The sequence below is a fragment of the Pleurodeles waltl genome, chromosome 4_2, assembly GCF_031143425.1.
Source record: "Pleurodeles waltl isolate 20211129_DDA chromosome 4_2, aPleWal1.hap1.20221129, whole genome shotgun sequence".
Classification (NCBI taxonomy): Eukaryota; Metazoa; Chordata; class Amphibia; order Caudata; family Salamandridae; genus Pleurodeles; species Pleurodeles waltl.
Window position 1 is genome coordinate 339,187,546 of NC_090443.1, and position 17,291 is coordinate 339,204,836.

A 17,291-nucleotide genomic window follows, 5' to 3' on the forward strand; every position below is an offset into this window, starting at 1 on the left:
TGGTACCCAGAGTACCCAGGGCATGTAAGACAGTGCCCACTCAGGACTGCAGCACTGTTTGTGCCACCCTTCATGTGACAAGATTCAAAACTGCCCCCAGCCTGCCACTGCAGACTGGAAGGACAGTATTTTCACTGCCAGTTCTACTTTGCCATTTAAACCTATGGCAAATCTACCCTATCCCTTAACATTATATAAAAGTCTCCCCTAAAGAAGATCTTTAGAGTCCTATGGCAGGGAGCTGTATTTTGTTGAGTAAGACATACATTTTGCAATATGTCTTAACAGCAACACTTCCAAATTGTCTTTTTGCTGTGCGTAAAGTTTGTAACCCCATTGACTAATACACATTTACTAGGTGGCATCATAACCCGGCGACCTTTTGACTGGGACGATCAAAGTGGGTCATGTAAGGCATCAAATTAATTGTTTCATTAAATGCAAATCAAATCGAAATTGTCACTTTTAAAGGTAAGCAACTTTTACGAAGTTGCCACTCTGTGCCCCAGCTAATCCAGTGGCCTCACAAAGGCATTGACACACAGCTTTCTGCCTGCCTGGGGACACGTGTAAATGACTCCTAGGCCAGTAACAAAGGCTGTTACTGCACAGGAAGGTGTGACCTTCTCCCACAGGATGGCTGCCTGGGGTCTTAGCTCAAAAGGCGAGCTTCACAGGGGAAGCAGCATTTGAAGGGCCACTGTGACAATACTCTTCGGAAAGATGTATTTTGCTTCCTGCAGACAGAGTAGAGCCAGGGACAGGGGAGGGAAAACCAGTTTACATATCGATTTTCCAGGGGTGTGTAGCCCCATGGTAGCCACACCTCTGTGGGTGGGCTACCAAGATCCATACAGTCAAGGAAGGATTCTGCCATGTTGGTTGTGTCATAAATGTTGCACTCTGGGATAGCCAGATGCCACACATCACTGGAACTGTGCCACCAGAAACGAGGAGACCAACTAGCCCATTGGCTAGTCACCATGTTGTCCTCTCAATGCATTTTGCTGGGATATAATGGGCACCTCAGGCACCCGAGACTTCAGTACTCATTAGACTTGGAAGGAGGACAAGAAGACGACCACTTTACATGCGCTGAAAGCTCACAAAGAAAGGCTGTGATGCTGGAGCGGCTGCAAATGCTGCACTTTAGCCTAGCTGGGTTTGGATGCTGTTCTGTCTGCCTGGCCTGGGAAAAGTTGATTCCCAGCCCCAGTTTGAAACAGAGACTCCAAGGTTGAGTTTGCTGCCCCGCCCCAGAACAGCACTGAGGACATTAAAGCTGGAAAAGTCCAAGTCCCATCTCTGGAAGCCACCGCAGACGTTTTGCCACTCCCAGATGCTGGGTATCTCAAAGGACAATTCGGAGATAGCCAAAAGATGCCCCCATGTTTGCTGGGCTCCTGAATGTTTATTATGACCGGATTCATCACCCAAGGTGGACACCAGCCTCCACCAAAGATTTGCAAAAGTGCAAGGTCTGCATCAACACCCCTTGGAACCCTGCAAAGAGGACTTTGTGGGATCCCGAGATCTGTGGACAGAGTTGCCGGCACTCACCTGTGGACCAAGGACTTGACCGGACTTCGCGCTCCTGGACCGCACAGCATCAGGAGCATCCTTAAGCATCTTTAAGCCTGCATCCCCCAGCATCAGAACCACTCCAATGTTAATTTTGGCAGTCACCCTGCAAAGTTTGCATCTTGCTTTAAAAATGCTGTGGTCGCTAGATAGCTGCCCAAAGTGTCCATTCAGGCCTCCTAGACCTCTGTAGTGCTGGACTTGGTTGCCCAACTCCCGCCAAACTTTTCAAAGTTTCCAAACTTTGTGTTGCCCAATGGATGTTTGCGCTTAATTTAAAAGTTATTATTGCTTCTAAAATCTGTATCCCTGGAATCTCCTGGTGGATTTTAATGATTAAGGTATCTAAAAATTCATAAAAATTTGCTCTATGTTTAGAAATTGGTGTCCTGTTTCTTTCATGTTGTGTGACTTTATTTTGTTATTTGGTGCTGTTAAATGCTTTACACACTGTTCCTTTGCTAAGCCTTACTGCTCACAGCCACAGATACCCAGGGTTGAGCTTAAGGTTAAGGTTAAGTAAACATACCTGGCTGGACCCAAGATGGTATTTGCGAGTGTACTGCACACTAAAGCTACCCAGCCATATCACATAGTGCACCCAAATCCTCACAATGCCTGTCTTTGAAACTGTACAGCACTCTGCTGCCTTTTGGGTGGATTTGCACTATAAAAATACCATATACATACATACATATATACATAAAACAAATACTGTCATTGGATGAGAAGCAGTTGAAGAAATCACATGGCAAGAGTACATGTGCAAGATGTGGCGTCTGAAGTAGTAGAGCGGTAAAAGAGAATGAGTGGGTGAGTGAGAGAAGAGAGGTCCGAAGGAGGAGTTAAAGTAAATAAAGATGCTTAGCAGGATTGGTTGGTCTAAAGAAAGATCAATGTTAAAAGTATGCAACCATTCTGTCAGGCAGTGGATGAAGTGACTACTGAGGTGGTGACTACTGAATAAGGCATTATGGATTAAGGCTGATGGATGTGTATGTGCATTCCACATGCACGAGAAGGCAATATGGCCTTGTGCTCCACAAAGTAATGACATTGGTATAGGTTTAGTGGCTGTCGCTTGAACAAAATATAGAACAGTTGGCATGTCAGTGTTTTGGTTGCAAAGGAGACAGTTGCAGACATGATGTCTATCACTAAGCCCAGTGCAGAGTCCTCATTGTTCTTGGCAAAAGATGGCCATGCATTACACCATCCCTGTGGATGTATTGCCAGAAATATAGTCATGATAGATGACTTTTTCAGAATGGATAGAGACAATTTTGTGGATGCCTCGCCACAAACAGAGCACATTGTTTTTAAAGCCCTTTTTAAAGAAGAAAATGTTGCCAATGAAAATAGTCACAGATTGTGGACAAGTGCAGGCTTCTTCAGAAATAGAACAGGTTAACAGGAACATGGAATTATACATAAATAAGTACTTTTTATCATCCACACCCCAATAAGCAATCTGAAAGAGTAAGGAATTATTAAGAAAGATCAGTAAAAGGTGCTTGCTAGAGGTTTAGAAAAGAGAGAGGCTTTGTGGAATACACCATGACCACACATGGTAATTGCCCATTCTGTGACAGGTGGGTGTCTTTTTGAGGTCTGAATGGACAGACATCATTTGTCATTTTTCATCTGGTTCAGATGATAGAGAGGAGTTACTGGGAGAGGGATCAGAAGAAAATCAAGGTGCACGTTGTAGAAAAAAAATATTATGGCTGTTGGAGGTGTCATTTGATCCAGAATGTGCAAGGAATATAGTAGCAACAGAAAAATACCGGAAGGTTAGACTCTGGCTATGCCTGTCCAACCGATGCTAACTGTACTTTACACCCAGAGCTTCAAAGTGACAGCAAGGTAGTACTGTAGTGCTGTACAAAAATATGTAAACAAGTAAAATAGCAAAAAGAAAGCTGTGAAAGAAAGTATTTTGGAAACAAGTCGTGTACCGATGATAAAATTTTTTTTTAGAAGGGACTATAAGTGTGTGCCCCAGTTCAGTAACCAAAAAGATGAAAAAGGGAAGATTATAGTGTCCTGTTGCAAGGTGACTAAGGGTGGAATTTGGGAATAGTGACATCCTAGTAAAAAAGGACGAATGCACACTTGCCAACATTCTGTGACCAAAAAGAGGTGCGATTTTCATGTGTCAAAAAACCTAATTAGCATACTAATGGCACCACCAGAAATTATATCACACGACCACTGTGTCAACAACCTCCTCAGAAGAAATTACAACAGGAAATCAGATCTAGACCTGAGAGAATGATCATGTGGATTCTGACCCAGATGGCATCACTAAACATAAATGGCATGCCAGAAGTAAGTGAGCTTTAATTACTGTGGTCATCAGTGATCTTCCTAATGCTGGTTCTCTAAGCAACTTCAGCAGCAACTGCATGACTGTGAATTCAGTCTTTGCATTCTTAAAATGTCCAGAAGGAAAATCTTCAAAGGGTTTGTTTTTGAAAGCTTCTCTTTTTCATACGCTAGTAATGGAAAACATAAATAAAATCCTAATTAACATATGGCATAAAAGAAAAATGATTTAAAGAAAAGTATGTTTTGAAGTTGAGAATGGTTTGCAGCATATACTTGGAAATCCTATTTTTTTAATCTATTCATAGGCCGTCAGTACGCACTGAAAAGCTGTAGGAACGTGTAGCAAAATATGCAGGAAGTAAGGATTGTTAAAAAATATTAGACTACTGCCGAAACCAGTAGCGTTGCCAAGTGTGTGAATAGGGTGTGTAGCTACAAGGCAGGAAATGGAGATATAGCATAAACATGGAATTATCATATTGAAACATGTAGAGCATTACCTGGAACTCTGGAGAAAGAATCCACACCTTGGCAAGATGGGAGAGGATAGTGTTGAAGCAGTTTTGTTATGCGCTGCCCCTAAAATGAAAGTTGATTTTAAATTGTATTGTTTGTTTATTGGTTTTCTCTGTATGCTTACTAGTGCAGACATTTACATATAATAATACAATAGTCATTGTTCTTGTAGTTAAAAGACGTTAATTTTACTTTGATTACAAATGTTTAATTTAAAATGCACTGTTAATGATTCTGAAAAAAAAATGCAACATCTTGGATGATTAAGATGAATTTGGTAACTTATTTTCTGTATACAGCACTTTCAAAAATCACCTAGCCCCCTTCCCATATGGCCACTGAACAGGCATGGGGGGTCTCTTGAACAGAGGATTATTTGAGTGCTGTGTAGGCAAATGTACTATTCCAACATCAGGCACAGAATATCAAGGGACTGTGCAACGTTCTGTAAAATAGCCCATGAGGCGTGTTTACTATTCTAATTCCGGTCCCAGAATATTATGTTATGTTATGTTAATTTGTAAAGGGCAGCTAATCATCTGTGATGGTATCCAGGCACTGAGTAGGTTGAGGGCCTAGGAAACGTGGGCAGATGGACTCATGCCTTGAGCTTCTTTCGGAAGGCCATGAGAGAGGGGGTAGTTCTGAGGTGTGGGGAAGTTCCTTCCAAACATTGGCTGCGATGTGTGAGAAGGTTCATCCCCCACATCTGGTCTTCTTGATGCAAAAGTTGCAAGTGGTAGCCTGGGGGGCTGACCGAAGGTGTCTGGTGGCTTGGTAGAAGTTGAGGAGGTGGTTGAGATACACTGGTCCGATTTTGCTGAGGGGTTTGTAGACTTGCGTGAACAGCTTGAATTTGAATCTTTCATGGACTAGCAGCCACTGAAGTGCACTGAGGTACGGTGAGATGTGGGTGTTTCGTGGGATGTCAGATGATTCTGGTGGCGACATTCTCGGTGGTTTGGAGTCCACATTGGAGACGGGCTGGGATTCTGGCATAGAGGGCATTTCCGTAGTCAGCTCCACTGGTGATTAGAGCCTGAATGACCGTTCTTCTGGTGTTCACAGAAATTCATTTGAAAATCCTATGTAGCATTGGCAGGATGAGGAAGCATGATGAGGAGACACTGTTGATCTATTTATTCATGGGGAGGTTGGTGTCTAGGATGATCCTGAGGTTTATTGCAATAATCTATTGGGGTGGGTGGGAGGCCCAGTTTAGATAGCCACTATGAAGCATCTTGGGGGAGTGATGTTTCTGAAAATCAGGACTTTGGTTTTGCATGAGTTGAGCTAGAGGCACTTGTTTCCCATCCATGATGCAATGTTGCTTATGCAGTTGGTGAAGCTAGTTTTGGAGGTGCTGGACCTATCTGTTAGAGAGAGAACGAGCTGTGTGTCATCAGCGTAGGAGACGATGCTGATGCCATTTGATCTGATGATGTCTGTGAGGGATGCCATATATACACTGAGGAGAGTTGGGCTCATGGATGAACCTTGAGGGATGCTGCAGATTAGAGTTTTGAGTTCTGAGGTGTAGGGTGGTAGTACAATTCTTTGTGTTCTTCCTGTGAGGAAGGAGGATATCCACTGAAGGACTGGTCTGCGATGCCCATGAGATGAAGTCTTCTGATTAGTGTGTTGTGAAAGACGGTTATGTAGGCTGCAGAGAGGTCAAGGAGGATGAAGGAGTCTGTTTCTCCTTGGTCGAGGATGCTTCTGATGTCATTGGGGGCCACAATGAGGGCTGTTTCAGTGTTTAGGTTGGGGTGGAAGCCTAATTAAGATCTGTTGAGGAGTTGGTGGTACTCTTGATGGCCAAAAAGATTAATGTTGATGGCTTTCTGCATGGCTTTGGCTGGGAAAAGTAGGAGTGAGATCGGTCTGATGTTGCTGTAGGTGTTGGGGGTGCACTGACAGCTTCTTCAACAGAGTGGTGACTTCTGCATTTTTCCAGTTTATTGGGAAGGTGGCTGTGGTTAGGGTGGAGTTGATGATTGTGATGAGAGCAGGGGTCATGATGGTGCTTCTTAGGTTATAGGTGGAGTGGGGGCAATGGTCAGAGGGGACTTCTGACTGGATTGTTTTCATCAAGGTGGTGGTGTCGCTGTTCAAGTGGGGCTTTCAGTTGTTATCTTCTGTATGGCGGTGGTGGCGGAGCCTGGCTGGTTGAGAATGTTCGGTTTGGTGGTCTGAGGGTCAAATTTGTTTTAGATCTTGGCAATATTCTGGTCAAAAAAGTTTGAGAGGTCATCACAGAGTGCTTATAATGGAGTGATGTTGCTGTTGAATGCCGCAGGTGTGGAGAACTCCTTGGCGATGGCAGAGCTCTTTGCAAATAGCAACAAGCTGCAATTAGCAGGAGAATGGCAGAAAGAAACTGGCGCTGGCAACAGGAGCTGGCACCAAGCAGACAGGAGCTCAGGTGCCTTCTCAATGCAGTCATGCAGTGGCCTGCATTATGTAGGTCCTGGGGTGAGGTGGATGGGGCTTCCGCAGAGGCAGGAACAGGAGAGCAGGAAGCCTGGCAGCGGCGGTGAAAATAGGCAGCAAAGAGATACAATGAGCAAGAGAATGACAGAGAGAAGTTAGCAACAGCAGCTGGCAACAGCCAGGCAGAAGCCCAGTTAAATAGGTACCAAGTATTTTAAAAAGGGTTTAAATCTATAATTTTGCTTTGCTAGGAGGTGTGTCCTTGAGAGTACCCCTCATGGATAAGCCAAGGACTAACCTTCCACTGTCACTTGCTTCGTCTTTGAATTGGTCAGCTGTCACCATCATGAGATTTTGTTTCTTCGTTTTGCAAAACTGGATGTCTTTCAGATAAAGGAGGGACCATCTTGACATTGATAAATTCCTACAATTTGCAACAGAAAAATACATTCAAAAGACAGACATATTATTTTTAACAATAATCAGTATGGATTATAATTGTGACTTGAAAATGGCATTTTAATTTGCTGCTGTAAAAAATAACATTTTTTATTTAACATCTAAAGAAGACAAGCCTTGGCAATGTCAATAGTTCTGGCTTTAAAAGAATGTTGTTTGGTAATAAGAAGAATTACAAGTAAAATAACATGGGGATGAACATGTATTTGTGCGGAAGCAAAGAACTGCAAAATAATATTGGTGTAGGTTCAAAGGTCAGGTGACAGCTGCACTGTCAAGTCAGACCTAGAGAAGTGTGGCTCAATGGTTAGAGCGGCAGACCCTGATGCAGAAATCTGGCACGGGACCAGGGTTCAATTCCCGCCTCCGTGGGTCTTGGGCTCAATTTCCTCAGACCGGACATCGGTGCCTAATCTAATTCATGGGTCCCACTCTGTAACTCTGGGCAATAGCTTGCTTAATCTCCACAGCGGCCCCAACAGCGCTGGGTTGCCTGGCTTCACCTTGGAGGTTGCCCAGGAGTGGGCACCTCACAGGGAAAAGCCAGGAGGGGTTCCACAGTGGTATGTGTACAGCACCTTGAGACCCTAATGGGTGATTAGTGCGCTATACAAGTACGAAGTTTACAGTTTTTTAAAAATCCATGTAGGTTCTATTTGTGATGCTACCAGAGAAAAACAACATAAATTCCCTAGTTTTCCAAGACATTTTAATTGCATTACAGTGTAATGTGTGTGTCCCTGAAAGTACAGTTCAGGCAGCTGGATGATTAAACAAAATTGAAAAGTAAATTTTTGTTATTTTTTTCAGTATCGTTTCTACTAACACCGTCTAGTTCTATTGGAGATGGCAGCTGAACGTGGTGTTCATTTAACTCCAGTTTCTGTCATTAACTGTTAGAATTCCCGTTTTAGGATTGATCAGCTGTCAACTCTGCTGCAGTTTGATTGGCCAGCTGTCATCTTGATAGTCAACAAATAGCTAGCTGTCATCGTTGCCATATTCTAATAGAATAGCTGTCACCCTAACTGTTCTTCTATTGGTCGCCGTGGAAACAGGGACTGCAATTGGCTCCCCGTACTGCATGCGGTACTTTGTGATTGGCTCCTCCCTCCGCCACCGGTGTTAATGATGGCGGCTCCCGGGCCGCCGCAGCTACCTCTTCCTCCCCACCTATCACCGGCGCGGGCCCGCCAGGTGTTGGGTGGGACGCGCACGGTGCTCTTCGACTGTGACGGTGTGCTCTGGGAGGGTGAGCGCGCGCTGCCGGGGGCGCGAGAGGTGGTGAGGGCACTGCAGGCGCGGGGCGGCCCCGGCTCCGCCATCTTCGTGTCAAACAACAGCCGCCGTAGCCGTGCCGAGCTAAGCCAGCGTTTTCGCGGCCTGGGCTTCGGCGGCGTGCGAGGGCCAGAGGTCTACACCTCCGGCCACTGCGCCGCCCGCTACCTGCGTGCTCGGCTGCTCGGGGGCGGCACAGGGACACAGGAAGGGTCGAGAAGAGGTAGCCAGTTGGCCAAGCAGGGTCCCCAGGGCTCCCAAAGAACCAAGGATGCTCTCCAGGAGACACAGGAGGATGGACGGGGGCCCAGAGACACTGATCAGGAAGTTCAAGAGCTGGGTCAGCAGGAAGGCTCCTTTACAGCAGAGGGGCAATCGAGCGAGCAGGAGGGTGCGCAGGACAGCGAGGTGAGCCACTGGGTATTTGACCTGCAGAGGATGCCGAGCAGAGACGAACAGGACTCTGCAAAGGGAACACGAACCCTACACAGCACTGATGGTGGTCCACAACAGCCATGGCAATGCCCTCTGCAGGAGCCCCATCAGCAGCAAAGACCATGCAACATGCAAGGAGGGGATGGAACTAATTTAGCGACCGTAGACTCTTCTCTTCTCGAAGAAAGTGGCACCGTTGAGCAAGAAGACGACCCCGTAGGAGAGCCTGCGCCAGATGCTCCCCTGGTGTTCATGATTGGCGGTCCCGGGCTACTGCGTGAGCTGCGGAATGCTGGGCTGAGAGTGGTGGGCGAAGAGGACAGTGACGCCACGGTCAGCGCAGTGCTGGTGGGCTACGACGAAGAGTTTACTTTCCGCAAACTGAGCCGCGCCTGTACCTACCTAAGGGATCCCAACTGCCTGCTGGTGGCCACTGACCGTGACCCATGGCACCTGTTGAGCGGTGGACGCTGCACCCCTGGTAAGGATGCTCAGCTGAATGCTTCAGCGCCCGTGTCCGTTTGACAGTTTTAAGTTATAAAAAGTGTTGTATTACGTCCTATCCAGATTTGTTAGATTTCTACCTAGCCTTAGACGGTTGCATGGGTTTGCTCACTTACGGTAATCAGTTTTTACAAAACTAAAAATTGAAGTTTAACAGAATGATTCAGCACATTCAACCCACTTTGCCTATGAGTATGAGGTTTCTAGTGTCCCAAAGAACGCGTTGGGGGTACACTGTGCATGGATTATGTCCTTGTCAGTTAGACAGGAAAAGGTATAAATCAAACTATATTCCCATAATAATCTCTGCTCCTGCTATGTTAGGGGTCCGTCACGTTGGAGATGCTTAAATGGCACTCAGAAATACTGCTAGTATCCTATGTACATTTATAGGAAGAATTAAACCATCGTGGAGATCAGTAAGGGATAATCTACCGTACCAGGTGCTACACCTGGCTTGCCCTTTGTTACCAATAGCGCTACCTCCAGTCTTTGAGGGCCATGAAGGCAGACAAACGGCCAGAAAGCAAATCTGGCTTTAGGACCTCTGATTACTTTGTGTGGTTTACACAGCTTGTCCTTTCTTAACCTGTGGTCTGGGTACCCATGAGGGTCAGTGAAGCCTACACAGGGAGGCTGCGCCTGGTTAGAAAATAAAATAATAATAACAAATTAATTAAATGTTTATAAATAAAAGAGCAAAATGTACAAAATACAATTTTAAAACGTGAAAGAATTTGAAATAGGAGGCAAAAAATTAAGGTACTAAGTATCCTCACATTGATTCCTCGTCCAAATGCATCGAACAGTGGGGGCCACAGAAGTCAAAAGGTTAAGAACCACTGTTCTAGTGCCTCAGCAGAAATTAAGGGGCAGCAGAGGGGCATAAAAGTGGGACTGGAGGTTCACTTTCTGATGTCAAAGGATATGGAATGCCACTTCTCTTGCAGCTAACATTTTAGAGGATAAACATCAATAGAAGGGTCCTAAAAGGTATTTTTGTCAGGGTGAAGGTATCCTAGCCGGACCCCTCCGGGTTTACTAGCATCCACACAACCTTTCTTCTTCTTCTCTCTTCTCCCTCCTTCTCCCTCCTTCTTCCTCTTCTCCCTCCTTCTTCCTCTTCTCCCTCCTTCTTCCTCTTCTCCCTCCTTCTTCCTCTTCTCCCTCCTTTTTCCTCTTCTCCCTCTTCTTCTTCTCCTTCTTCCTCCTCTCCCTCCTTCTTCTTCTTTCTCCCTCCTCCAAGATGTCTTTCAAGAAGAGGTAACACTGGTACAATTGCACCCCAGTTTTTCTTGATCACCAGACGTTCGAAAATGTGTCCCCCTATATTTTCATTTGCAATGCCCATTTCAGGAGTAAAGCTAGAAAGAGGGGAACCTGCAAACAATCAACCAACGAGGCATGGAGTGGACTTATTCATACTGTAGCACATTGATTCAACACGAAAGTCAAAATAATATGCTAAGCCAGTTGAAATAATAATCTCTGGCCAACATAAAATCTAAAAAATTCAGTTGTTTAATTTGTTCACCCCAGATTAAGTGACCCATAGACCAGTTGCAAATATGTCTGTTATTTTCATGTGTAATTGATGTGAGGTAACTTTGGTAAATATTTTTTCTATGTCCATTAAAAGATCCTATATTTTTGGTTAACTGTGGCTCAGACAGATTGGTGTCTCACTGCATTTTACTTATATTGTCTTCATTCAAGAATTACTGTAACTTCGCAGAGAACAACACAAAGTAATAAATTCTGACATAAAGATGACAGTTCAGGCGGTTGATCTGTCTGCTTACTTCCGGGATACAACAATGGCAATCAAACTAGAATGCTCCAGATGCTAATATCAATTCTCTTAAATACAAGCAAACTTTACGCTAGGTCCTTTTAATTCTTAACAAGAGTTGGTCTCCTGTTAAACTGATAGAAAACAATCAACTCATCTCATTTTTAGGCATAGCCTATACAGTGATTGCAAAATCTCTTGTAACCAAAACAAAAATCTTAAAAAAGGCTTAGAGCCCACCCATTATTTTCCTTTAGTTACCATTGGTTAACTCCCACATAACTCTTGTTTCCTTTCTTCTTGATGGTCAGGACCTCCTCATGCCTCCAGCTTCCTGCTTGGCTTTACATCTTCATCCTTGCTGTGGCGCTTGGTCAAAGTCCTGCTTCCGGTGCCCAGTGTCCTTCCACTGGCCGCAAACTTGTAGCACACTCCTATTTTTTTTTTTTTTTTAACTTTCCAGCATCTGCATTCTTTTCATTGCTTGCCTGTGCCTGCAACCACATCATTTCCATTGCTACATTGCCCTTCCTCGCATGCCTCTTTTTTCTGTTCATTGCTAGTCTGTCCCTCTGACTACTTCTTTACCGTCACTGCATGCCTCCTCCCCACCCCGTCACTCCATGCCACCTCCCCAACCCGTCGCTAGTTGCCACCCTCCTACCTCCTCCATCATAGCTTGTTTAAAAAAATAATAAATAAAAAGAAACACCCTATGACACGGTCTGGCCGTGTCATATTTGGTTTTCTTTAAGCTATGTAGCACAGCAGCTAGCACCACTGTGCAACATTTACAAAAAATAACAAAGCCAATAGATCTTGCATAGGTGAAACCTGTTGGCTTTGCCAATGCTTGTTCTGTGTGCAACCACTACCATATGAGTATTGGTTAGTGAGGAGCTAGGAATCGCTGACCTTTGGCATCATAAAATCAAAGACAGTTCAGTACTACACAATATTTGTAGGTTAAACCAGTGGAGTAAGAGTTCACCGTTCCATTAGGAATTGATTATTCTGCTGCTTATCTTGTGTAGTATGCAAGGTCAATCAAATAACCTAGATTGCGTAGATCTACCCACCCCTTCTTTGTACAAAGGAGGACATTGTATTGGAGGTAAAAGTGAAACATCTGTAGGTGTTCTTTGTTGAGCATTTATCCATGAAGGCACTGGTCTCTTGCATCAATAAGTATGTTTCTTCTGTCTAGCACCATTGCAGACGTTCATAACCTTCTCCCTTTGTCTACTATCTATGGGTATCATCACCTTGGTCAATTATGCCAACTATATATACTTCCAGAAACTGCAGATTGCCCAAAATGATGGGGTGAGAGTGATTTCGGCCCTTTGCAGTGGTGATAATTTTTTGAAGCCAGGCATGATTTGCAGTGGTTTAAGTTAGAGGATCAGATTGTATTAAAGCCTATGTTCCTGTTTCATAAATAAACTCCCAGTGTAGCTCCTTCCTAATCCTCAGAAACATTCTGTTTCTAGATGTTATAGAAACAACAGTAGCCCCACTGTAGGTATGGTTAAGTCACACTTTCCACTGAAAAAGCATTTTATGTTTTGCTGACAAACTTGGGGCCAATTAAAAATAGGGTTTTAGCATGCGTAAACCCTCTGATTTGGTAATTGAGAGGATTTGTGAATGCTAAAACCCATTTTCCTGTATAGTAACTGCTTTTAGCGAGCCTCAGGACAGTTTCTAAATTTTCTAAATGTGTTTAGAAATTGATATCGATTCAGTGTTTGGAAGGGGTGTGTTGAAGTCATCCTTTCCAAATGAGAATCGGTATGCTCTGTATCAATGTTTTCCAACCAAAATCTGATCACAAAACATTGATATTTTACAGACACCACTAAGGAGGTGGTAACCCCTTTGTAAAAGGGAAGCGGTCCCGTTGGGCGTGTGCAGCACGGCATGGGTAGATAGCAGAATGCGGTATATATGACAACTCCACAGAGTCTGGAGGCCATGCACATCACAAAAGCATTGACATGAATCCGAATTGAGAGATCTGCGTGGAGAGCCTGAGAGCTTAGGAAGAAAATGCCCATACTAGCCAGGCCTCGAAAAATAATAAAAATGTTACTAGACCTGCAGGTCGAGTAGCTTGAATAATCTTCTCGACCGAACTGTAATGTACTTGACCTGGAAATAAATCTCAAATTGTGTGATCCTTGGCAAATATTGTATTTTACAGTCGACTTTTTCTTCGTTCTCACAGATGAGTGCACCTTCAAATATGTGGGTTCAGCATTTCTGCTGGAAAAAAAAATCCTCCTTTGTTTGATTAAATACTCTAAACGTTTGCTCCATGCATAATAAATCTAGCCCACATATAGGGTACACATTATCCATGCATGACTTGCCTCTTAGTTTACTAATAGCTTTGCCATCAGGGCAGGAGTAATTATTAGTTTATATTTAAACACTCACTGTTAATATATTACTAAAGCGTGATGTGGTAGCGTACTGTCATTTACAGTCAGTAAATTTCCAAGAAATGACCAAAAACCTTCCCACTAACTTGCAGCTTTACTGATCAAACTATATAAATATATCAACAATAATCTGTGAAAGTTGGGTTTCAGAAAACATTTATCATTTGCACATCACCAAGTAAAGGGTTCTGACTTTTCTTCATCCTATTAAAATATTTTTTTCATCACACAGAAGTACAATAAATGGTCTTTTCACAGCTACTGAAATATATTTTGAAATGGTTATAAAGTTGACTTAGTTATATAAAGGTTGTGTGTTAGGAAAAAGCCTTTCACTTCACATAGGTCAGACAGTTCACTTTACAAAATCCTGGAACCCTGCAGTCACAAGGAAAATTATTTGCATTGCAAGAAGACAAACTGACTTTCGACCTCTGTCTCTGAACAAATGTGACAAGAATAAGACTTAAAGACATCTTAATTGCTAATTCAGTTTCTGACTGAACAGAACACCTGTTCTTTGTCCACTGCCAGAAGGGGTTGAGTGGAATCTAAAAATAGATGGAACTCATAAAATAAAACTTCCCAAGCCAATGCAAGTGTTTTCCAGCCCTGCTAGCAGTGGTGACCTAAAAGTGTTAGTCCAGAGACTTTAGAAAAACAAGCAAAAAGTGGTGTATGCCCGAAGCTTTCACTGTTGGTCTTGGGCCCCTTGGGAGTTTTCAGGTGCACTGACAGGGCAGAGGTATGGTGAGAAGTGAGTTTCAGTGCTCTGGGGCAGTAGTTCTTAACCTTTTGACTTCTGTGGACCCCCACTGAATCATTTCTGGATTCCTTGGACCCCATGAAGTCATTATTGATATCTGCTGACCCTCAGCCTAAGGAATTTCAATTATTTCAATTTCAAAAGAATACACAAATATAAAAACAAGTATGCATCAAACAAATACTCACATTGATATATTGTGTTGTATTCACATCCAAATGTAGACTTTTCTCAGATTTTCAATTGTAGTTCTTATTGCTACATACTTTATTAATTTTCATATTATTTAATTTAGCAACATAGTTGCAACCCCCCCTCCCCCCTCCCCGAGTAGGCCCTGTGGGCACCCAGGGTTTCTCAGACCACAGGTTAACCCCTTTGCTATTTGCGTCCTGTTTTTTCAACATCCTGGGGATTCTAAGGGTACCCAGAGTTTGTGATTCCCCCGAGGAGACAGAGCAATGAAAATGTGTTTTTTTGTGGAAAATGTGTGTGTGTGGGGGGGGTAACGTTCTGCAGAAGAAAGCATCTGTTTTCTTTCCCTGCACGTGGGATCAAGGAAGGGTTTGCAGTGCTAAATTCGCTATCCTCTCAGCTTCCAGGAACAGGCAGGCTTGATTCAGAAAACCAACATTTTCAACACAGTTTTGGCATTTTACTGAGACATTCCCCATTTTTACTATTTTTTGGTTGTTGTGCTTTAAGCCTCCTTCCAGTTTGTGACAGAATTGGGTGTGAAACCAATGCTGGATCCTGGACAGACAGTATTGTGAATTCAGCACAGGGTCATTTGTGTAGATCTTTTAGGGTTTTGCTATAGAAAATAACAATTGAAATAAAATAATATTGAAATTGAGTTGAAAAAAACTGCCATTTCTGTTTAAGTTTTTTTCTGTAACTTTTTCCAGCAATGGCAGATTTTTTTAATGCAATATACCAGTTTCATCTACTGGACCCTTCTGGTTGTCGGGATATATAGGGCTTGTAGGTTCATCGAGAGCCCAAGGTACACACAGCCAGTAAACGAGCTGCACCTTGCAATGAGTTTTCATTTTGTAGTGGGTATACAACAATGAATTAGGTAAAATATAAAGAATTAAAAACAGATATTAGGGAAACCTATGTATTTCTGAAATGGGCACAAGACATGGAATGTAGAAGCAGTGGTTATTTGCACATTCCTGAATTTGGGGGTAGCCATACCAGCATGTGAATTACAGGGCATTTATCAAAATGATTTCTTTCTTACACACTGATTTACATTTGGAAGTCACAAATGTAGAGAAAGACAATTGACAATAACACTTGTTCTTTTATTCTGTTCAACCAAGTCTCCTGATAAAACTGGTACTTCACTTGTGTGGTATGCCTAGTGCCCGTGCCAGGAAACACCGCAAAATGCAACTTGGACACATGACATTTTTCCACTGAAAACTGACTTGTTTTTGGCAAAGTGCCTAGCTGTGGATTTAGGCCTTTAGCTCAGCCTGCACTCAGGGAAACCTAGCAAACCTATATATTTTTGAAAACTAGACACATAGAGGAATCCAGAATGAGGTGACTTGTGGGGCTCTCACTAGGTTTTGTCACCCAGAATCCTTTGCAAGCCTCAAAATGTGTCTAAAAACACATTCCTTTCACATTTCGGTGATGCAAAGTTTTGGAATCTAAGGGGAGCCACAAATTCCCTTCCACCCAGCATTCCCCCTAAGTCTCTGGATAGAAATGATACCTCACTTGTGTGGGTAGGACAAGTGCCCGTGCCAGGAAACACCGCAAAATGCAACTTGGACACATGACATTTTCCACTGAAAACTGACTTGTTTTTGGCAAAGTGCCTAGCTGTGGATTTAGGCCTTTAGCTCAGCCAGCACTCAGGGAAACCTAGCAAACCTATATATTTTTGAAAACTAGACACATAGAGGAATCCAGAATGAGGTGACTTGTGGGGCTCTCACTAGGTTTTGTCACCCAGAATCCTTTGCAAGCCTCAAAATGTGTCTAAAAACACATTCCTTTCACATTTCGGTGATGCAAAGTTTTGGAATCTAAGGGGAGCCACAAATTCCCTTCCACCCAGCATTCCCCCTAAGTCTCTGGATAGAAATGATACCTCACTTGTGTGGGTAGGACAAGTGCCCGTGCCAGGAAACACCGCAAAATGCAACTTGGACACATGACATTTTCCACTGAAAACTGACTTGTTTTTGGCAAAGTGCCTAGCTGTGGATTTAGGCCTTTAGCTCAGCCAGCACTCAGGGAAACCTAGCAAACCTATATATTTTTGAAAACTAGACACATAGAGGAATCCAGAATGAGGTGACTTGTGGGGCTCTCACTAGGTTTTGTCACCCAGAATCCTTTGCAAGCCTCAAAATGTGTCTAAAAACACATTCCTTTCACATTTCGGTGATGCAAAGTTTTGGAATCTAAGGGGAGCCACAAATTCCCTTCCACCCAGCATTCCCCCTAAGTCTCTGGATAGAAATGATACCTCACTTGTGTGGGTAGGACAAGTGCCCGTGCCAGGAAACACCGCAAAATGCAACTTGGACACATGACATTTTCCACTGAAAACTGACTTGTTTTTGGCAAAGTGCCTAGCTGTGGATTTAGGCCTTTAGCTCAGCCAGCACTCAGGGAAACCTAGCAAACCTATATATTTTTGAAAACTAGACACATAGAGGAATCCAGAATGAGGTGACTTGTGGGGCTCTCACTAGGTTTTGTCACCCAGAATCCTTTGCAA

At 43.5% G+C, this 17,291-nt stretch overlaps 1 protein-coding gene across 1 annotated transcript in view; it reads left to right on the forward strand.

Moving 5' to 3' along the window:
• The first annotated feature begins 8,425 nt into the window (after positions 1 to 8,425).
• Positions 8,426 to 17,291, forward strand: part of PDXP (pyridoxal phosphatase) — a 54,280-nt gene continuing 45,414 nt past the window's right edge. Inside the window, exon 1 of the mRNA XM_069231378.1 lies at positions 8,426 to 9,514. Coding sequence (XP_069087479.1) covers positions 8,449 to 9,514 — 1,066 coding nt within the window. The 5' untranslated portion in view covers positions 8,426 to 8,448. The remainder of the gene's footprint in view (positions 9,515 to 17,291) is intronic.